Below are 24,058 nucleotides of genomic sequence, written 5' to 3' on the forward strand. Positions count from 1 at the left end.
AACATTCAGAAAGTAATCTCTACTATTTCTCTCTATCACAGAACATTCCAAAGGTCAATTCAATTTGAAACAGAGACTGTTTAAATGGATATGGGGCTGTATCCATTTGTGTTACCAAAACAGCCATCTACCAACTCCTGTTGAGTGTTATCAACGTTGGTGGCCTTTCTCAGTAATGTGCTCATCATGGACATTTGCAAAGCATCTGATCATACCTTTCATAAACACTGTGTATTAGAATAGCTATCAGCTACAGACGCTCAGTTTGGACTCACAATGCTATCTACCATCAATGAACCAACTCCGAAGCGCCTCCCTTCCACTGAGGTGCGCTGCTCAACAGTCACCTAAAGTGGAGTACCCATAGGGACACTCCTCGAAGAAGAAGAAAAAGAAGAAGAAAAGGTTACTCGCCTTGTGCAGTAACTGAGGTTCTTCAAAATGGTTGTCCCTTTGGGTCCTCCACTACCCCCCTCCTCCCCTATACTTTGGAGTTTCACACGGATCGTCTGGGGAAGAGAAGAAACTTGGGGACAGTTGGCTGCGTGTGCTAGGTAACCGCTCTGAGCAGCGTGAGATGTCTGCTGTATGTGTGTGGCCAGCCGGGGCACTGCTACTACAAATCTCCAATTACAAGTGCAGGGCATCGAAGCACTTAAAGTGGAGGACCCACAGACAACCATCTCAAAGAACCTCAGTTACTGCACAAGGTAAGTAATGTCTCATTTTTCTTGAAAGCAGATGTTAAGAGGACTGTATTAATTATGCCACACTTGTGCTACTTTTTAAAGTTACACTGGTCTACAATTTTTGAGAAGTCGTCTGCTTCAGAGATAAAATGTGGTATATATTATGTATTTTGATGTGCTGAATTCAAATATGACAATTAAAACAACTGATTGGCTACTGTTTCTAAGATATTTAAGTTTTTACATTTTATGTCTATTATATGTAGATATGTAAGTTTAATATGAATCTAACCTAGGTCCTTTCAATTGTTGAGGTGCTTACATGAAGTTCACCTAACTTATTAACATTAAAAACAGCAAAAGGTATATGAATAAAATTGATTAGAAACAAAAGGCAAAAAACTATTAATGTACATAGTTAGTCCTATTCAGGTGTTATCAGCGCTTCTGGCTTCTCTCTTACATTAATGGAACGCATCCTGCACTGCCAGCAATAGTCTGCAAGCATGAGGTCAATTTGCCCTGATAGCATTCTCCATGTGCAATTCCGGTTGGAAACTCGCCGGCTCTGCGCGAGTTCGGTGAAAAAACTAGATAAGCAGAAAGTACTTTAGTGACATGTGGCAGCCAGCTTTGTAGTCCTTGGGAGGTTCCCAACCATCGATTGCTCCTTTCGAGAAAATTATTGACCACAACGTTTGGCAAGCTCCATCCGTCTTTCCTACCACTCAGTGCAGTCAAATCATCAGCTGAAGATTACACGAATCAGGAGAACAAAGACCTCCTTATCTAGCTCCTAACCTGGAAATTGCCACGAGACTGGAAAGCTGCTGTTTGTCCAATGCCTTTGACCAAGTTCTTCATCAACCACTGATGGTAACGATGGAACAAAATCTTCCTCATTCAACAAGTGTGGAGCTAACATCACTTTTTCCTTCCAGCTCCATATCTTTTGATACCCATCTTCTTGATATTGGGAATCTCTTGCACAACACCATTTAGAAAACGCAGACTTTGTTATCCATCTGCACAAGCAAGAGAGCAGCAACCTCAAATCGCCACAAACTCCCTTGAGTTGGTCAGTATGTCACCTCAAAAGTGTTTCCATGTTGCAAGTGCCTTCATATGACTTCATACCAGCTGAAGAGGCAAAACAATGCCATGAAGCAGCAAAAACAGCTTAAGACCCTTGATGAAATCATAAATTCTCCACCACTGGATTGTAACGATGTGAGGCTGCATCACACCACAGTTTGCAGCTACAAGACACCTCCATAACAGAAGGGACAAGATTTTGACGGTCACAGAACATGGTAAACCTAACAGCAGCTCCAGGAATCCACTGCGAGCTGAGCCATACCAGACTAGAGCCAATCAACAATTTTAAGCATCATTTTCGTTCTCAGTGACCCAGAATTAGTAAAGTTTGACTACATTTATTTCAGAAGCATTTTGGCTGTAGAGCAGTGTTGTTTGTAAATTAAAAACTCTCAAAGGCTTTAAACATCAGAATTAGCTGGAGATCAGTACCAAAAGTAGCTCTTAAGAATATTATTCGTATTTCCAGTACTTGAAGCTGGTCATCCGTACAGATAACCAAAGCCTCTTAGGCTGAACAGAATATTAACATTGAACAAACCAATGCTTTGCATTAGAAGCATAATAAACAGAGTGACAGTATTCTGACCTATAGTCCTTTGGTGAGGTGATTTAGTAGAATGTTGATTATTCTGTTCACTTGGCACATGAAATAAATTGTCATTGGTTGGTGGTATTGGGTGATCAGCCCTTGAACAGTAATTCACTTATTTAGGCTCCTAAATTAAGACATGGGGTGTGTATACAATGCAGTTAGACACCCATGGCTGGCCCGTGCCAGCTGACTCAGGCTTGCAAGACTCAGGCTGTGGGGTGTTTTAATTGTGGTGTAGACATTCTGGCACAGGCTGAAGCCCGAGCTGTAGGAACCTCCAACCTCGCAGGTTCCTAGATCACTCCAGCCAAAGCCCAGATGTCTACACTGCAATTAAATAGCCCCACAGCCTGAGCCCTGTGAACCCAAGTCAGCTAGCATGAAGCAGCTGCAGGTTTTTAATTGCAGTATAGACAAACCATTAGGGGCTGAAGTTTGAAAATACAATTTAATTCATTTTCATTGTTTTGTTTGAAAAGCTGATTTGTTGTTTGAGGGGTGGGAGTTGGGGAAAGCAGATAAGAAGAGCAGTAGAAATAGTGCTTCTGCTCAGAATCAAGAAAGTAATAGTAAGTGCTTGATGAATGTGTCAAAGAATCATCTTACTAAGTGTTTTGTCAAACCTATGGTTCCTTTCTTCATTTGATATCATGGACCTTGATAACTATATCCATGGTTAATAAAGAATTAAAAAATTCACTAGTTCAACAAGATTTAGTTGGTAATTGGTCCTGCTTTGAGCAGGGTTTTGGGCTAGATGACCATCTGAAGTCCCTTCCAACCCTGATATTCTATGATTCTAACGTCAAAGTTTATACTGGTGAAAACTTTAAAACAGATGCCTTCTATCCTGCTTCCATTCCTCTCCCTCAGAAAAGAACACAAAACAAAAACCAGTCAGGTTTAAACCAGTCAGGCACTTATCATTCATTGGTTCATTACTTTTCCAACTATATTTTTGCTTATTTAAGAGCTATGACCTGTAGCCATATCACCACAAGCTGTGATCTCAGATACAAAGAGCTAAGCACAGTCAGTCGGAATCAGCAATTGGATAGGAGACTACTAGGGAAAGCTTAGCAATGGTCTACACTACGAGTTCAGGTCGAATTTAGCAGCGTTAGATCGATTTAACCCTGCACATGTCCACGCAAAGCCATTTTTGTCAACTTAAAGGGCTCTCAAAATCGATTTCTGTACTCCTCTCCCACAAGGGGATTAGTGCTGAAATTGACCCTGCTGGGTTGAATTTGGAGTAGTGTGGACGCAATTCAACGGTTTTGGCCTCTGGGAGCTATCCCAGAGTGCTCCATCGTGACTGCTCTGGACAGCACTCTCAACTCAGATGCACTGGCCAGGTAAACAGGAAAAGACCCGCAAACTTTTGAATTTCATTTCCTGTTTGACCAGCGTGTTGAACTCATCAGCACAGGTGACCATAGAGTCCCAGAATTGCAAAAGAGCTCCAGCATGGACTGAATGGGAGGTACTGCATCTGATCTCTGTATGGGGAGACGAATCTGTGCTATCAGAACCCTGTTCCAAAAGATGAAATGCTGAATATTTGAAAAAATTTCCAAGAGCTTGAAGGGCAGAGGTTATAACAGGGTCCCACAGCAGTGCCGTGTGAAGCCCACCAAAGAACCAGAGAAGCAAATGGTCACTCCAGGTCAGAGCCCCAGACATGCCGCTTCTATGATGAGCTGCATGCCATTCTAGGGAGAACCCCTACAACTACCCCACCCTGTTCTTCCCTTCTCCCCCACCCCTCCCAAGCTACCTTGGCAGTTATCCCCCTATTTGTGTGATGATTTAATAAAGAATGCATGAATTTGAAACAACAATGACTTTATTGCCTCTGCAAGCGGAGATCAAAGCGGGGAGAGGAGGGCGGTTGGCTTACAGGGAAGTAGAGCGAACAAAGGGAATGGATTTTCATCAAGGAGAAACAAACAGAACTTCCACACTGTAGCCTGGGCAGTCATGAAACTGGTTTTCAAAGCTTCTCTGATGCACAGCGCACCCTGCTGCACTCTTCTAACTGCCCTGGTGTCTGGCTGTGCATAATCAGCGGCCAGGTGATTTGCCTCAACTTCCCACCCCACCATAAACATCTCCCCCTTACTCTCACAGCTATTGTGGAGCACACTGCAAGCAGTAATAATGATGGGAATATTGGCTTCACTGAAGTCTAACCAAGTCAGTAAACTGTGCTAGTGCGCTTTTAAACATCCAAAGGCACATTCTACCACCATTATGCACTTATTCAACCTATAATTGAACTACTCCTTACTACTGTCAAGGCTTCATGAGCAATGGGAGCAAGGGGTAGACTAGGGTAGGTGTAAACACGCGGTGCTACTGACTGGGAGAACAGCCTAAGGCAGAAGCCTCCAACTGGCATGATATTCCAGGAAGGACTGAATCTCCATTAGATGAAACTTAAAGAAGAGAATGACCTGGAGTCATTCCCATTTTTCTCCAGGCGCCCCCGACCTCACCAAGGCTGGCCAGGAGCACCCATGTCTGCCCAGGCACCCCCGACCAACCTAACCAAGGTCGGCCAGGAGCACCCATGGAATGACAACAACGGCTAGCAGTCGTATTGCACTGTCTGCCATCCGCAAGGCAAGGCAAGGGGATGCTGCTGTGTAGCACTGCAGTACCGCATCTGCCAGCAGCACCCAGGAAATATACGGTGACAGTAAGCTGAGCGGGCTCCATGCTTGCTGTGGTATGTTGTCTGCACAGGTAACTCAGGAAAAAAGGCGAGAAACTATTTTTTGCCGTTGCTTTCATGGAGGGAGGGACGGGGGCCTGATGACATGTACCCAGAACCACCCGCAACAATGTTTTTGCCCCATCAGGCACTGGGAGCTCAACTCAGAATTCCAGTGGGCGGCGGAGACTGCGGGAACTGTGGGATAGCTACCACAGTGCAACTCTCTGAAAGTCGACACTAGCCTCGATACTGTGAACGCACACCGACTTAATGCGCTTAGTGGGGGCACACACAATCGACTGTATCAAATCGATTTCTAAAAAATCAACTTCTGTTAAATCGACCTAATTTCGTAGTGTAGACATACCCTTAGATACAGGATGAAGTGATACTGGTGATTCAGTGGATGGCACTCTTTCCTCTGAGCTATACAGAATTAATGGATGTGATATTAAAGGCCTTTATGCTGCTGAAGGTACATTATTTAAGTTGAGACTTAGACATAGTAAGTCCTGCCCATATGTGGTAATTACAGTTCCCCTCGACCCTTTTTGGTGGCGTAAAGCAGTCTAGACACCTGGTCATATTGTAACTGAAATTACATTCTGCCTCCCTATGTTTCCATACTGCATTTTCCTTTGAAATATTATTCTCTTCTTTCTGCCCTAAACTAGTATGCACTGTTGCTGTTTATTGTTAAACCGTTGCCACTTTTCACCCCAAGAGATGGGTAAAATGATTACTTTGAAGCATTTGTACAATCAGTATGCCTTGTAAAGTGCTTTGGTTTCAGTCTAGATGAAAGATGCTATGTAAATGTGAGATCATTCATATTGGTGTCTAAATAAGGTCTTCCTTCTTCCTTGGTTGATTCTGTACTGAAGTCATAGTAGTCAAATTTGTGCTAACCCATTCATTTCCACACCAAAAGATTGTATCCAAAACATTTTTTTGACCTGATTCAAGCGTGAAGCAGAATAGAAAACTGGGATGTGAAGAAGAACCAGTTTATTCCATCACAGAACAAACTGAAAAAATGCCCATTGTGTCCTTCCTCCCCAAGCCTGGCTGCTGAGTTTCTTAGGTTGCTGTGAAGTTTCACTTTTATGTGAAAAGGTAAATTGGTTCACTTTCAAGTGAAAGTAATTTTCAAATTTGCCTAGCCGCTTGGAAGCCATGCTTGGGGAGGGAAGCAGCAGAGAGGACTTGGTTTCTTAAGTTCAGCCAGTGCTTCTCAAGCAGCTGAACTTCAAAGGGGAACTCTCCTTTCCTCCCATTCCGTTCAGCCTAGCTCACAGCTCTTCAGAAGTGGTTGAGCTGCTTTAAATTCTGAAAAGGTATCCCCCAAACAAGGCATTCTGTGCTTCCAATTTGGTTGATGTAAATTAAAAACATTAGCAGGTGGACTTCAGAATTTTTCATTCTGGGGAGAGAGATGGCCACCTGCTTTCACTGCCTTTCCAGCTAAAATCTTAGTATTTTTAAATGAGTGGAAGGAGGTCTATAATCCTTTCCCCTCTTCCTGTTTGACCCTTTTACTTACATAAAGGATGTAGTGGGTTATGAGAGAGACAGTTTAGATTATCATTCCATAGGTATTGATGCTTTAACAGTGAAAAAAATCCTGCCAGACTGTAGACTCGGTCAAAAAGCACAACCGCTCAATCAGAATTTTGCTTTCAGTAGTCAGTGTCCAAAATGATAAATATTATGATTTTTTCAGATCAGTACAAAAAATGTTAGTGGGTCGACAATGTAAAAGAACATACTACAAAGCTAGATTATACTAATACACATTTGGAATGTTATTTTTGGAAACAAAAGTGCTAGTATGACGCCTCAGAAGCTCAATTCCTATTTAGGAATTGATTATGTGAAGAGAGAGGGAGGGAGAGGTTTGAGCTACCAGATTGTCCCACAGCAGCACCATCAATTCTGAAATTGTCTAGTCCCTGGTTTTGAAAGTGGCTTTATTTTTGGTACTATCAAGAGGATGATTTCTAGAACTGAAACATCTTTGCAATTGTAAAGAGAACTTTAATTTAAAATGGAAACATTGATGGGAACTTACTTGAGCATCATATGGTAGCAATGTGTACTCGGTGCCTCTCAGTTGAAAGCTCTCAAACTGCTTGCCAAACTAAAATTTAAGCATCTGTAGAGTTCACAATAATAGAAGATGGAATTTTGGCTAAAGACAGAGATGGACCAAACCACTATTCAGGAAAATGGGATCTTCACTGGCTACCCAGGTAGAAGGGAGAGGCCCTTTGTTTCGTCCAAAAACTAGTATATAATCTGACACATTATGTACCTGTCTAAATTAATCATTAACAGAGAAACACATCAGACTGCCTTCAAAAATTTAATTTTCAAGTTATTACATTTTGGATCAAATGGTCTAAATTATTCTGGGACATAATGAACAATGTTTATCCCTTCAAAAGTACTATAATATTGCTTGAGTTTAAAACTGAAGTATCACTGATTTGTAAAATAATGTTTTTCATTTATGACATACACCTTGGAAACATGAACACATACAAGTACAATCATTGGAAGCATTTAAAGATGTATTTGGAAATTCTGTGAGCTAAAACAAATTGCTTAAAGTACTCTGTCAAATGAAGCAAACCATATTGGTTTTGAAAGTTAATCATGAATTTTATTATAAATTTTAGAAGGGGTTCATCTTCACTTTAGAAACAGTTAAGATGTTCTTTAATTTTATTCTCTTTAATTTTAGTGAAATCACCTTTATCTACAGCAGTTACCTAGAGATCACTGAAACTGTATTAATATACTCTTGGTGGCACTGTTCACATTACAATATTTGTGAAAGTAAATATTTTAAAACTACTTAATCTGCTTTTTGAAGTACTTCTGCTGGTGGTGACATTTTAATAAATTGTGGCAGAAATTTATTTTGTTCCTGTGATAATCTTTTGTGTGATAACTCCACATTCGTTATACAGTATAAAGTATAACAAAAGTGTGCTTTTCAGAAAGGTCTTGTTCTTTGTGCATATTATTTTAAAATGTCCTATGGATAAATAACATTTTGATTAATTTAGCTATAGTCAGGTTCTAATCTGTTTGTTAGCATTCTATAGTGTGCCCCATTTTAAAAATCTACACAGAAAACAGTTTTTCTGCATGATAATTTATCAGGCTGAATAAAACTGTTCTGCATGAAATTTTACAATGGCTTGATAATAATATGGGATATTGCTCTGTGTAATCCTACTAGATTTTCTCCAAAAGAATCTACATTAAGAGTCAGTTCCTTCTTTCTTTATATACTTTAATGATAACATTTTTGTAATGTAGGTATGTGAGGAAATGTTTTCTAATAATGTTTTCTTTCCCACAACAGGATACAACAAGTATAGAAAAAATGTCAAACTGTTGTAAAGAAATGTAAGTACAACATAAAGAGCTAGTAAAGTTTAAAAACTATGTGTATGAAAGAAAACTGAAGGCACTGGTAATAGTTTTTGCATGCTACCATGCTTTTGTTTCTTTTCTGTAGCAGTGGTTCACTATTTTTATAAAAAATAGGTACATATTATTCTTCTTCCCTGCCTACCTAAAGCAAGCAAAACTATATTTTGTCTCTAAAGCACAGATCAAAAGACACTTGCTACTGTGTTGTTGACGTGTTTAATTGCTCCTGAGAATTTCCTCCCCTTCAGAAGTTGCCTGTAGTTAATTGACGACACAGATTCAGTTTCTCCTATCCAAAGTTAAATCTCAGCTGCATGTCAGAATGAAAGAAAAGCTGTATTTGTGATGCTGGAACACAATTCATCAGAGTCCAGTAATGGATCCCCAGCCAATCTATATTGTTCTAGCTGTCTGAAGTGCACCATGGGAGTGCTGTCTTTTACTAATAATGCTGTCTTCTTTAGATCGAGGCCCCCAAAGCCGTGGCAGCAGACCTTCTCAGAAGTTTTTGGCACTCGTTGGAAGATCCTGTGGTTTATTCCTTTCAGGCAGAGGCAACCACTGCGAATTCCCTACCACTTTGCCAATCATGTCTAAACAGATGGATGATGGGCACAGATGGGTCCTCCATGCTGGAAGTGTGTTACAGGTTTTATGATAATAGAACTATGACAGTCCTCAAGTCAATTAAAATCCACCTACTAATCTTAGACATCATAATGTGCCCCAGGCTTTATTTTAATAGTGATCTTGATTCTGTTGTGGCATTAGTACTAGTTCTAAGTTTAAGTTTAAGGCATATTTACTTTCAAATTAGTTTTCCAGAGAGAATTCTTGTGTGTTTGAGGTTAATAAAAAAAAACAGAAATGATTGAGATACATTACCCAATTTTGTTTTGATACTGGACATTTTGATTTTTTTTTTTTTTAAGGATACACTGAAGTTTACATAGATTAATAGATTTCAAATGAAGTGTCTCATTCTGCATTTAATTTTTTAGTATTTTTTATTAGTAGATTTATCTAGATTATGTGAAGGTCTTTTTCTGCTAATTGTGTTTAAAATTATCTGTCTTTTATTTATGATGTATGATATTAATCATGCAGTACAGCACTGGAAAAAGGTAGTATTTTAACAGAAGCAGACTTTTTCCTAAACTTTTTCCAGAATTTTTTTTTATATATATAAGGGAGATCTTGTATCTTATGTTCTTACTTTTGTAAAAATGTAGTCTTAATACAATAAATTATCATTGTCCTTGTGTCAGTAAAAGCATGAGAACAAATACCATAGGGGAAACTATGCAGATATAAAGCATGTTTTTCCCTTTTCTCCACATGGACTTCCTTGTAACTTGCAATAATTCCACATATAATCGATTTATGGTATGAATATTAGAGTACATACATTTAAAAAATGAGGTTTAATCAGTCAACATAAGGTATCATGTACGAATTTAGAAAGTAGTTTGTGGTCACTAAAGTTATACTTAACATTTTGTTTTGGTTAGTCACTACTAGAACTAGAATTAGAATTACTTTTCAGGTGTTTATAATGGGCAGTGTGTATGGAATATACTTTTTTAGTATTTTATTTATATGTAAATATTGATGTTATAGACAAGCATTAATTTCTATGTAAACAGGGTAATTGAACTGCACTAATTTCCTCTTGTGTATTGTGTGGACAGGGGACCATTTTGCTCTTTTTCTGGGATAGGAGAGTCACTTCTTTTTAGAAGTGGTTAACAAGAAATGTTAACCTTAAGATTAGAGCTGGTCAAATAGTAAACTGATACACAAATAGAAGTATTGCCTTTGTTTTGCTGTGATTTAGAGCGTTGTGTTATTTGTTGTTCATGTATGTCTCAGCAATTGTCAGGTATTTGGGAATCCTGAAAGGTTCATGAAATGTCACAAGGATAAAATTCATAGTTTGTGTTACTCACTATTCTGCCTAAAAAGTTTATCATCCAGTCTAAGAGCAGAAATAACAGCATGCAACTTAAGTGACTACCATACAATATGAATAACAAATAGTGAATAGTCAAAGCAAACAAGACATAAGCTGAAAATTATTTATCTCAGGCTATTTAGGATTTCTAGCATTCTGAGAGAAAGTTCCTTTCACTCTCTCTTTCACTGTTAGTTTCTTTGTGGGAGAGTCTTATGGCTGTTGTTTAAACCAAAGTTCAAAATGTCCAAGAGGTGATGAAAATGCTGATGTGGCCTTTGAAATTTACAAATGGGCACTGTATAAAGTAACTGCTGCATCTCCTTTAAGAAAAAGGAAGTCGCCTATTGTATTTCCTGTGACACTCTGGGTTTTCATTCTACTTAAAAGTGTTTTGCAAAACACATGTATCTAAATATAGGATTGGGATTTTTTTTAACTTGATAATGAATTAGCGTAGTTTGCAGGTTGTATCATTTAAATCAGTGTTTCTCAACTACCAGTCCCTGAGATCTGCCTGATACAGTTTAGGAAGGCAGCAAGCTGGTCCCTGGTATCAAAAAGCATGAGAAACTCTGATTTAAAGCACTGAAGCCTTTGATTAAAGAGAAGATAAACAAGTTTAAATGTCCTTGACTCACTCATTATGGGATGTACATTTATTCCTTCTGTGTTTCTTACATCTTCCTTTCGGTTGTTTAACTTTGGGGAAAACACATTTGCAATACATAAATTGTTGCAATATTGGACCATGAATTGTAAACAGTGCATTTAAATTTGGTAAACTGTACCTATACAAGAAATGATGGGAGCATGAAATCTTTGCTATTTTTTGTCTGTGTAATTAGTCTAAATCTAATATTCTGTAAATATATTCCAAATAAGAGGAAATAACTAGACTGTGACCTTATCCTAAAATGACACGGATCTTGAGTTAAAAATAAACCAAGTCTGAATGTATATAGTGTAAACTGTACATATATATACACATATGCATATCTGCAGTTTACAAGATGTCCAATTTGGTTGATTAGCAGGTGTTTTTACCTAGTATGGTTTAGGACTCTTGCCTGTTGGCCTTGTGGTGAAGTTGACACATACTCAAGTCTTAGGGAGAGCTTTTCATCTCTTGTTCCCCAAGTGCCCTCTTTTGGCCAAGTCATGCAATGACATTAGCTCTTGTATTAGAGAAGAGATGATGTCCCTGCGGTTATAATTCATAGATTGCTGAGGCCTCATAGTCGGACAGTGATGATTTGGAGCCATAAAACTGTTGGAGAGAACAGAAAAAAATACACCCAAAGTACATGGTTTGCAGGAATCTATATTCTTGCAACTCTAGCTTATATCCCAAATACAAAAGCACTGTTATTGTCTTGCCTCAGATAAAAATGAAACATGTCAGACCTCTTGCAAATCCTCAGAATAGGTCTGTGGTTTATATAACTATACTCTTTTTGTCAAGTGAGGCAAAATATAGATTGCAAAATCCAATACCGACTTCCCTTTTGAGCAATCTGTTGTACATTAAAATTCAAAAATAAAGCATCAGAGTTACTATTGCTGAAATACAGATACTCATTCTCATGTTTCATGATACACCCTTAAATTTTGTCTAACTGTTATGTGAGAATGGTAATGCCAAAGTGCAGAGGTTCTCAGATTTTTTCACAGTGATGGACTTTCTTGTAGACCTCTCCCTTTTCAGCCTCTGAATCCCATTCCCACACTTTGCCCACTGCAACTGTAATGTTCAGTTATACAGAATGGTATTAGGTCAGTAATGAGTGATCTGCTTCATTTTATACCCCATTTTGCATTTCTGCTGTTTTTCTATAAAATCTTCAAATTTTGCAGGGCCCAATTTGAGACATCTTTAATGGGCTTGATTTTCAGTAAGTGCTGAATATCCATCTTTTGAAAATCAGGCCTCTTTAATGTGTCTGAAGTTAGGCACCCAAAATCACTTGTCATTTTTGAAAATTTAGGGCAAGAGCATTCTCATATTATTCACTTATTAAAGCAGTTGTTCTGAAATTGTGATTTCCAGAGCTGCTTCTGTCACAGATGTAAAGGATCTTCTAGCAGTAGTGTTACTAACATTTCTCCCTATAGCTGTAGCTCTGTGTTTGGGGCTCTTGTGGCCGCTGTTTAGAGGATATATTTGACCACTTAATCTTAAAACAAAACAAAACAAAAAACCTCTATTCATATTATACTCCATATAGCTAGTTTTATTCGCTTCTATCAACTGCCTGTTTCTTTGGTGTCAATTCAGTCTTGTTTCAATTTGTGGATGATATCAAAATTGGAAGAGGGACAGAACCATGTTTCAAAGTAGCCTGAAGAGATTAGAACGGTATTGGATACTAGCTGCTATTTATTTTCTTGCATTTATTCCCTTTTTGTTGTATTGTGGCTTGGGTCAGGTTTTAATATTAATCTACTCTTTTACTCTTTTGTAAGGGTTGGCTGCACAGGGAAGTTAATTCAGATTAAAGTAGGATTTTATTAATTTTATGCAGAGTAGTTGTTTCACTCCCTATGTGAATTATTAATCTATAATGAGTGTCCACACAGGTGGTTAATCAGGAATAGCGACTCCAGAATAACTCCTCATATAGACAAGCTCTAAAGTTCATAAACCTTGTGAATATGAACAGTACTAAGGGGTTGCCTACTAATAAGTACGCATTTCATTGACTGTTTAGAAATATTAACTATGAGACAATAATAGCTATATTTACTGCAGCATACAAATGGAAATCTAAGCTCTGAGAGTGCTCTGGAAACATTTTGTTTCCTTTTCAACAACAGGATGTTGTGATGTAGTAGAAGTATGGCATCAGAAGGGTTGGTCGGAGTCTGGACAGTAAGGCGTTTGGAACATAAACATCTTTTGTCGTGAGCTAGTGGTTTCAAATTACACTTAAAACATCTCAACTACTAGCATGGGCATTTTGAAACTAAATCGAAGCAAGATTCCTAGTTAAATGTTGGCCAACAGCATATCTTTGGTGCTGGGCATTTAAATGAGTGTGCCACATCATAATGATTTCTCTGTAAATGTTATTAAAAACAGTTCTGGCTGGCAGTGAAGTTAAGAAATATTCTTTTTCACTCTTGGGTGTGACTTACTACTAATCAGGTTTGCATTTCACTGAAGAAACAGGCAGCTGATAGACATGATTCAGAATAGCTACAAAGGATGTAAAATGATGGGCGCCAATGTAAGAACATGGATGGACAGACAGACTTTGCAGTAGGAAAACTCCTGTGCATCTTGGATCTTATAAAAGGACGAATGGGGGAGAAAGATTCATATCCAACAAAAAGAAGGTTAGGATGGTGCCAAAAGAGTTGTTTGTTTTAGCTTTACTAAATTGCGAATAAGATGCAAACAGCAGGAACTATACAATTTATATGTACACTATATCCCTCTTTTCCATTCATCACCTTATAATACTAACACTGGACTCTTTAAAAGCACATCTTGTGTTGCCCAGTTTTATTCAGTAAATATGCAAATGATATTTTTCTTCAGTAATGAGCAAAGCGTTGTTGCAGTTTGTATTGTAGCAAACCTCTAATTATCTATGTAAGGAGACTTGATCATGAAGATGGTATCTGAGCATCATTGCTACAGGTTATTTGTTGTAATAAGTCAGTGAAACATTAGTTATGTAAATGTTTTACTAGTTCACAGCAAAATATTATGCTTGTTTTATAAGTTGTACATAATCTGCCAACCTTTCTGGCATCAATACAAAAATAGCAGACTTTTCTGTCATGTAGAAGATACGTCATATCATTTAACATGTCTATGATTTCTAGACCCTTCTTTTTCCCAAAACTTGATTTTACTGCCAACCACAAACAATAAGAGACCACTGTAGCTTTAACTAACCACCTGTATTACAAGACAGAGGTAATTTACAGTGTTTATAATTAGTCCTGAGCCCAGTTTTCCAACTGGATATAACATCCCTTTACTAAAAAGACTAAATGTTCTGTTCCAAATATGGAGGAGTCTTGACCTGAGAAATAATAGTCGCTTCTTCCACATATATGTGGCATAAGGGCTATGGCTCGTGTCACAGTGAGGACAAATAATAATAATTAATCTGCATTAAAATAGCTACAATTTAAACTATTGTGAAATAAACTGCTAAGTGTACCTCAGTTCTATCCAATACTGAAAGATATAAGAATAGCTTGAAGCAGTGTGGACGTTAATTAATCCCACCTCTTGCTAATATAGCCTTGTTATGTACAGTGGAATAATCGACTAATTAATTGCTTTACCAAGGCTTATAACAAATTTCTGTTTCGCCCATACTTCTGTGATTGAGAGAACAGAAATTTTTATTTAATTTTCTGAGAACAAAAATTACTATTCTGCATTTGTCCTTCAAAGCAGTTAGTACCAGTCTTTTTCTATTACCAGGCCATCATACCTTACACTACAGTGGCTCTCAAACTTCTTTAGTGGTGACCTCTTTCACACAACAAGCCTCTGAGTGTGACCCCCCTTATAAATTAAAAACACTGGAGGTGAAGTGGGGTTTGGGGTGGAGGCTGACAGCTCGCGACCTCCCAGGTGGTAACCTCATGACTCCCAGTTTTAGAACCCCTGTTATACTACATTCTGTAGCCAAGAGTTTGCTACTAAAAAGCAACTAGACCAAACACTCCATCTATCCACAAGCTCTCAGTGAAAGGTGTCTTTGTGTGTCAGACCTACAGATATCTCAGGGGTTGTCACTTCAGCTCAGCCAACCATCTTTGGTCTGGATTTTTCTTTTCCAGATCACTGTCACTCACAACAGGCAGCTATTGTGCCGTCCTCTTTAGCTTCTTCAGTGCTTCTTTTGTGCACACTGCTCCTTTCTATTAGGCCTCAGGTTGCTATCCCTGTGTGCATCAGGTTAGTAGTCAGGAGCCATGATGATTTGAGAGGAGCACAAAAACTTGTTTCACCACATTGCCCCAATCCTCCTGTCCCTCTGCTGCCTTCAGATTCCACATGTGCCAAACAGACAGCAACAAAGTATAGGCAGCGCCATGATGTCTAGTGCTCATCAAAAGACGATTTGGAGGTCTCCTGAAACTGTAGGGCCCAGATCCTTGTGCATTAGTCCACTCCTGATTTGGGCAGCTTTGTATTGCTGAGTAAATTTGCCTAATTGAGTTGTCTGTCAGTTTTAATGAAACATGTAAACTTTTTATTTGGGAAGGAGGTAGCTGTGTCTAAATACAATTCCCATACAACACTTGAGTTTTTGGAAGTGCTAAGCACCCACATTTCCAGTTGAAGCCAATGGAAACTGCAGGTGTTTGACTTCTCTGAAAATTAAGACACCATTGCCTTGAAGTCCTGATCTGCATCTATTATCTTTTCTAGTCACTTTTACATTTAAACAGCATATTGCAGCACATTAAGTGTGCATCGTAAGGATGAGTGTGGTGTGAAAATGAAAACCTTTGCACAGAGTTCACTTAAGTTTGCTTAAGTTCACTAGGTTTGAAGTTTTCTTGTGAGGCACTAACTCATAGTCTGACAACAGAGGATCTGAACTTTGAGGGCTCACTTAATTATAATGTAGTTTGGTCCCATCTATGCAGACAAAATCATACTGTGTTATAAGATTATTCTACAACATAGGAATTTTGCTGGTATAGATAGGCCCAGCTCAGTCCTTCTGCTCCCAAGCACTCTGGGGCTGAGAGCACCTTGATTATAGTCCCCCAGTAATGTGAACACTACCACTGACTAGCTCTTGCTGCAGGCATGCAAGGCTCTCTTTGGCAACAGGAAAAGTCACCGGTTTCACAGCCTGAGAAGGTGTAGGGTATATTTTTATTTTTAGATCTCAGTCTTTCCAGTTGCATTTCTTTTATTCTGTTGTGGTGCAGCTGTAAATACATATTAATGTGCCTTCTAGGGTTAGGAGCAAGGGGTTTAATTACTTAAAATCCTGAGATATGTAATTCGCTGTTGGTTCTGTGTAAGCAGCCGTGCAGAAAAGCTGTCATACTCTTTTGTGGATTCTGAGCTAGTGCTGCTTTTTCATGATGTAGTAAAACACAGCAGAAACTCAGCGTTCATCTTCAACATTGTTTTTGACACACACGTAATATTCAGGTTATTTTTAAACTGTAGGTGCCTTAAGTCAGTATTTCCTGACTAAATGTGCTATATGCAGTGTCCTGGTACTACTACAGTAGCATTTAGTAACTGGAGATCCTGACTGTTGCACCAACAGTGGTTTTGTCCACTTGGGTAATTTATGTTCTCACATACATATGCTTTGTAAAATTAGATTTAATCTCATTCAGACCAGTTCCTGTTTAACAAAACTTTGTATCCAGACGTTATTGCCATAGTTGATTTTAAATGTTAATTATGGATGGTTTTGTAATTATGCCAGATAGTAAAGTATGTTTTGCCATTTAATTGAATTATTCTGACACAATTCAGTTAACTCACAGGATAATTCAACGAACTGGGGTTTTGAGAGCAAATTACTTGGCACTGATTTCAGTCACTTAAGTTTTTCCTTATGCACAATGAAATAGATTTCTCTCATCCATGTTACACTGACACACTTTATTCTGTCATTTAAAAATCATAGGACTGGAAGGGACCATGAGAGGTCATATGGTGCAGTCCCTTGCACTCATGTGTGTTGGCATCCTTTCATCTGTGAGAGATGGTGGGAATTGCAGCCTATGATGTAGATGGTTTTCAATGTCTCATGTGACTGAATAGTCCAATCCGAGATTTGCAAGATCTTTGGCAGTTATTGCAAGTGTATGTGTCTCGGTTGGGAGCTGCTTGCTTCCTATGGGCTCTTTTCTCTTCAAGCTGTAGGAATCAGCTTCTGTCATGGACCCTGATACCCTGATGGAGACGATGGCACCACTTGTCACGATCATTTGCCAAGATTTCCCATTAGTCCGGATCAACTCCAAATTCCTTCATATGTCTCTTACATGTGCCCTTATAGCAAAGCTTGGGACGTCCTGTTGTTCTTGTTCCTTCCGATAGCTCCCTGTATGCTATGTCCTTGAGTATGTGTCTGTCTTCCAACCTACTCAGATAGCCCAGCCAGCACAGTTGTCTTTGCTTGAGCAGGGCTGTCACACTTGGTAAATTTGTCCTTCGAAGAACCTCCGTGTTGGTGACTTTATCATACATAGGTGGAAACTGTTTAACTTTTTCTCCTGATAAGCATAAGTTGTCCATGATTCCCCACCATACCTGAGAGGGGTAAGGACGGTAAGCTTTGAGTTGTTCCATGCTCTTTTAGTTAGTCTGCTAAAAATGGTGGCAGCCTTTCCAATGAGAACATTTAGTTCTTCAGCCAGTGAGAAGCTAGTGGTCACTGTAGAACCTAAATAGCTGACTTCTTGGCCTATTTCTAGCTGGTTTGCATTCAAGGTAATTGATGGGTCTTGTGGAACCCCCTGTCCTAATACAACTGTTTTATTGATGCTGATGGTAAGAGCAAATGCCTGACAGGGACTTGAAAGGTGGTCCATGAGTTCTTGTAGTAGATCTTCATTGTGGACTATGAGGGCAGCATCATCAGTGAATAGAAGTTCCCTGATTAGCACCTTTTTGACTTTGGCCTTTGACTTAAGTCGGGACAGGTTGAAGAGTTTCCCATCTGATCTTGTGTGGGGATACTGTCCATCTTTCATGTCTTTAAACACAAAGTTCAATAGAACAGAGAAGAAGATTCCAAAGAGTGTAGGGGCAGAACACATCCTTCCTTCACTCCACTTTTCATCTTAAAGCTGTCTGAAGTGGACCCATGAAACTGGACAGTTGCTTTCATGTTGTTGTGGAATGAACATATAAGACTAAACAAGGTTGGTGGGCATCCTGTCTTTTCTAGTATTGCAAATGAATATTGGCATTCATGGCAGGACTAAGTATTATCTAGACCATCCCTGACAGGTGTTTGTCTAACCTGCTCTTAAAAATCTCCAGTGATGGAGATTCCACAACCTCCCTAGGCAATTTATTCCAGTGCTTAATCACCTCGACAGTTAGGAAGTTTTTTCTAATGTCCAACCTAAACCTCCCTTTCTGGAATTTAAGCCGATTGCATCTTGTCCTATTAGCAGTTAAGAACAGTTTTTCTCCCTCCTCCTCGTAATAACCTTTTATGTACTTGAAAACTGTTATCTTGTCGACTCTGTCTTCTCTTTTCCAGACTAATAAACCCAGTTTTTTCAATCTTCCTTCATAGATTGTATTTTTATAACTTTAATCATTTTTGTTGCTGTTCTGTGAACTTCCTGCAATTTAGTCCACATCTTTCCTGAAATGTGGTGTCCAGAACTGGACACAATACTCCAATTGAGGCCTAATCAGTGCGGAGTAGAGTGGAACAACTACTTCTGTCTTCACAGATTGAATTAATTAAATTATCAAGGTAATCTGTTCTGAAAATACACCGATTACAAGAGCTAATTTCAGTGCTGTTCAAAGATATTTGAAAACCAAATGAAATGCAATAGATGCCTGACCTGTATGTTGTTTATATCAAAATGGTATTGTCATTGTAAACAATATATTGTAAATTAAACACTTTGTTTAATTTTGTGTGTGTAGTTCAGGTTGAAGATAGTTAAGAGTGCAGAATACATACTGGCCAGTTGTTCCTTGTTTTTATAAAAGGAAAAATAGTCATTTCTCTTGGATTAAGGCTAATTATGATCTGGACTGGTCAAAATGGTAAGATTTCAAAACCTTTTGGGGTCAGGGAGTGCTGCTGTTTATATTTAAAAAAAAAAAAAAAATTGTGGAGAGTGCTGTTGGACAGAGTGAGAAGAGCTGCCCTCAAAGCCTAAATCAGCCATTTTGTTGTGTTTTGCCTTTGTCCTGTACTGGATATTTTAAAAAGCATCTTCCAAAACATTCCCCAAAACTAATACAATGTAGCTGAGTATTTCAGACAATAAGATCCTGATTCAGCAGATACTTAAGCATATGGCTACCTTGAAGCACATGAGTAGTCCCTTGCTGAACCTAAGGTTCAAAATTTGCTCTGTTGCTCCCATTAACTTCAGTAGAGTTCTACCTGTTTACCTCTTAAGCATAATTTGGACCTAAAGTAGGATATACATTTCTCAAGTTGTACAGGAAATCTGAGGCAAACTTCACGATATGTGCACATTTGTGGGAAAAATCAATATTTTTCTGAATATACGTAAACTGACTTTCCCAGGTCTGCAATATTGAAGATTATATAGATACTCTGTGTCCTGAATGGTTTTCAGCCTAAGTGCCATAATAAAATATATTCTGTAGCCATCTATATCAAATTTTGTAATTTGGGCTTTCTGAATTTTGTAATTCACTTAATCTGCATGTTGTTGTTTTTTATTGTTGTGTTTTCTGTTTGTTTCCAGTTACTTTAATACTGTTTACATTAGATATGTTGAGAATGACTAGTGCTGAAGTTTAGCAAAAGAAGCGCATAAATATTCAATGCGTGATGTCTGAGGTGAATGGGAGAATGGTACCAAAAAACTTGCTCTGGTATTCTTTTTTATTAAAATCGAAACGTGAAATGTGTATCCAAGTTATAAACAATGATTTGTATTAATTTTGATGATTGTTTCATTTGTGTAATTTTCTGTTTTTCTTTCCAGAATGATATAAGTTACATTGTGGATATTTTGATTTGTATTGACATGTATTATGTACTGTATTTTTAGAAATTTTATTTTTAAATAAAAATCAAAAATTCTCTTTTTCCTCCTCTGGCCATCATTTAAAAATCAGTTTACAGTTTTTAAATTGCTGCATTTATTTTTTTATTTTTTGTAAACACCTTGCTAATATTTTCTCAGTCTATTTCAGATTTGCATGATATTTATTTGCTTTAATAATTCTGCATCTAAAACATATTTCTATGTTGATATGATCCAAAAATGAACAGGAGTAGAGAAAGTATTATGTATTCTAGAGTCTTATTGCCTCCATTATGGCTAAATTTGCTTTTATTTATTCTGCAGTGCATCTGACCTCGTTCCCTCTCTCATAACCCTCTTCCCTGCAGTAGCAAGATCTTGGAAAGGAGTACCACTCTTAGAATATTGTTGTTTTTCTCTTTTGTACTGCTTAAATGGGCCTGATTTTGCAGCCACGCTCTGTGCATAATTTTCATTGATGTTAGAGTTCCAGATACAGAGCAGCATATTTTGTTCGTGGAAGCATTGTGAGGCAAAAAGTCCATAAATATTAGACTTACCACATCTAAAGAACTGCGGGCCTGTACAATCCAGCATCGTTCATGAAGGCTTGTTTTACAAAAGAACACCATCTTGATTAATGTACCTTGTAGTTGATGAGAACGTCAGTAGTTCTGCCTTCCAGATGAGAGGTGAGATATGGTGATGGCTACGCAGGGATATGGGGAGGGGAGAGAAAAAAAAGAAAGCTGTTAAGTAAAATGTGGATGGGAAGAAATTGAACCTTGAAACAACCTAGATTTAGCAGTAGACAGAGCCATAGCAGAGATGGGACAGGGGAAATTGTTCTTTCCAACTCCAAGGATGATTCCACTGCAAGACTCATGAGTAAAAGAAAAAGGGTGATTGTCGGGCATTCAAGGAAATTATTAAAATGGCTGAGTTGTGGTACTTCACGAGTAATGGCTTATTATTTGATGATGTTTCATGACACATGACTTGCTTGTTCTATTTCAAACCAAAAACCTGATTGTTTTAATAATAATGATAATAATAAAATCACTTTTATAATGATCCTTCCACAAAAGCATAGAACCACCCTGTAAAATTCTATATTATTTGTATATTCCAGAGAAAACAATTCCTACTTATTGCCAGTAACATCAGTTTTTCTTATCTGCAGTTTTACTGGGCTCTTTCCCCATGTAATAATTTCAAATCTGGTTGATTTCTACTACTTTATTTTAGTATTTTATAGATTAGAAACAAATGAATCATGTTTCTCTCTCCTTTCTGATGTGTAGAACAGACCTTTTGACACTTTCTTATTAATATATACGCTGCAATATTTGAAATGCTTAAAGCTTTTTGAAAGATTTCTAGATATGTCTACTCCTTTTGTGAATGGAATGAAACAAAGTGTTCAGTAATACTTTGAGGGTGTAAATTGTGAGAATGCCTGCCAGGTAGTACAGATGAACAAATGCATGCAAACGCTGCTGTAGGCTGACCAATTATCCATATGAGCAGCAATTACATTAGTATACAAGGGCAATTGGAGGGAAAATTGGACCCTGTGGACATCCAGCTGAGTAAACAGGCTTGAGGAAGGATGGAGGATGTGTTAGTTTGAATAAAATACAGCTCAGCTGATTAAAAAAACAACAGACCAGTCACAGCACATTCTTTTTATGTCTTCTAGTTTAACAATATTTTTCTTATTAGACTTCCCTTCTCAAAAACACTCCCTTTACCAAAGAATTAGCTTGAGGTCAGACACATTCTGAAATAAACTTTATGCAGTCTACCAAGATTTTGTTTCAGAAATATAGAACTGTACATAATTGAAATGGACAGGTGCTGTTGAGAAATAATGGTTATTTCAAGGCCCAGTAATATAATGTATCCCCAAATATGACATTCAACCAGGTCTTGATGATGATATGGATAGGATTCTATTTTTAATAACCTGAAGGGGACAAATCATTACTGTGACATAGGAGAAAGGGCTATCTGTGTCATAGTGCTCTCACAAATTTAGAGTGAATGAAGTGAAATGTCACTGACTGTTCCATACTGTTTGTGTGGGGAGGTGGACAGACCCTGAGCTGGTGTAAATTGCCATAGCTGCATTGACATCAATATCAATATACAAAGTTTCTTGGGTAGTAGAGAAGGGAAACAGTGGAGACTTTAAAGAAAGCTTGCTCCTTTATACTTGACCACTCTTTTGACTTAATGTTTCCAGTGGAGTAGTTCACAAAATGTCTACCAATGTCCACTTTCTGCTATTGCTTTCTTACAGACTGTTGGTCATTTTGGAAGGAGTGTTGTTAGACCACATCTGTACACTACCTCTCCCTGTTCCTCCTCCTATTTTAAATTTTTAAATTTGTGTTGAGGAGGAATGTTGGTTTTGTGTGCCTTTTAACAGGAATCCATAGAAACTATGGGATACACATCTCATTTTACTTAAGTGTATAATGTCTGGACACTCTATCATTTATCTGTGCACTGGGGGAGCCAAGGCTCAGGGCCACATCTAATGGTCCAAAGAGCAAAAGGATACATAGATAACTTTTCAAAGCATTTTCATATACATATAATTTGGTCATATGTTTAGTTATGGCTCAATTGATTTTCTGATCACTTTGTGCTCTGTTTAATGTATTGCCATATTTAAACCAGTATTAAGGAGAGTTTACAGGTAGAGGGCTCATGCATTAATTCCTGGCTCAATGACAACATGTTGTAGTCTCTTCCCATGGAAGCAAAATGACTTAATTCTTCTCTGGTTGAAGAGGCTTGCAGTAGAAAAAGAATGGCAAGATCAACTATTCTCCATTCCTTTAACTGGCAGCTACATTTAAGGAGGCATGCTTGTCATGGCCGTCATTTCCATGACAAAACTGGCTTTTAGACAGTTGTCGTAAATCATGGTCTTTTTCACCCTGGTCTGCCTGTTACCAAGAAAAACTCCTTCATGAAGTTTTATACATTTTTCTTGCTTTGGATGATTTACTATCTTTATATGTTACTAGGCCACTAATAGCAGCTATTTAACATTATTTAACATTTTTCTTGCTTATGGGAACTTGCCCAAGTAATTATGGCTAGTTGGATTGTCAGTGGGGATTGCTAATACCTATGTTATTTTCTTAGGGAGAGATTTTTTCAGAGAGTTCAGTGTTGGCCTAATTGTGTTTCCACTGAAGTAATTGTTAGGAAAACAGTAAACGTTTTTGAAAATACTACCCTTGTGTTTTTAATTTTTTTAAACAATTTTAAATTACTTGACATCACCAAATTATGCACATAACTAGCCTGGGGGAACATGTGTCCTTGTTACCTTTGATCTTTCCTCTTTCCCTCCTTCAACGTATTATTATATCCACTTCTCTTCTCAATCAGGATTGGGACCTCTTGTTTAGGAGCTCTGTGAACACACATCTGCCACAAAGAGCTTCCAGTCTAATTTATGACAAGATCTAGCTAGTCGTTGTAACAAATAAATGAAGGCACTTGAGTAGAGAGGACCACAAACTACTTGGAGGCACAAGTAACAGGCTTTGAGGTTTAAAAAAAACTTTTGTTTTAAAATATGAACAGGAAATGTTAATGATATCAGATTCGTACTGCCATGTACATTATAATTATTGGTAATTTACTGTGGAATTAACTGATCACTTTGGTAAATCAAGCCACTTATTTTGGCACCAAAATATAGACTTAGGAGTTTAGCTTTAGGCACCTGTTTTTGAAAATCTTGGGCAATATAATTTGTCATTTATATGGAAGCCTAAAAATCCCTAGGGGACTGAGAAATACTCTCTGGAACATAG

The 24,058-nt window shown here is 38.0% G+C and overlaps 1 protein-coding gene across 3 annotated transcripts in view; it reads left to right on the plus strand.

Annotated features, from left to right (window-relative positions):
- The window catches only part of ZDHHC21 (zDHHC palmitoyltransferase 21), a 69,372-nt gene extending 49,090 nt beyond the window's left edge, over nucleotides 1-20,282 (plus strand). For all 3 annotated transcript variants that reach the window (XM_032776138.2, XM_032776120.2, XM_032776147.2), the window contains 2 exons: nucleotides 8,481-8,524; nucleotides 9,016-20,282. In XM_032776138.2, the coding sequence (XP_032632029.1) occupies nucleotides 8,481-8,524; nucleotides 9,016-9,148 (177 nt within the window). In that variant the 3' untranslated portion in view covers nucleotides 9,149-20,282. The remainder of the gene's footprint in view (nucleotides 1-8,480; nucleotides 8,525-9,015) is intronic.
- The last annotated feature ends 3,776 nt before the right edge of the window (nucleotides 20,283-24,058 follow it).

The sequence above is a fragment of the Chelonoidis abingdonii genome, chromosome 6, assembly GCF_003597395.2.
Source record: "Chelonoidis abingdonii isolate Lonesome George chromosome 6, CheloAbing_2.0, whole genome shotgun sequence".
Lineage (NCBI taxonomy): Eukaryota > Metazoa > Chordata > Testudines > Testudinidae > Chelonoidis > Chelonoidis abingdonii.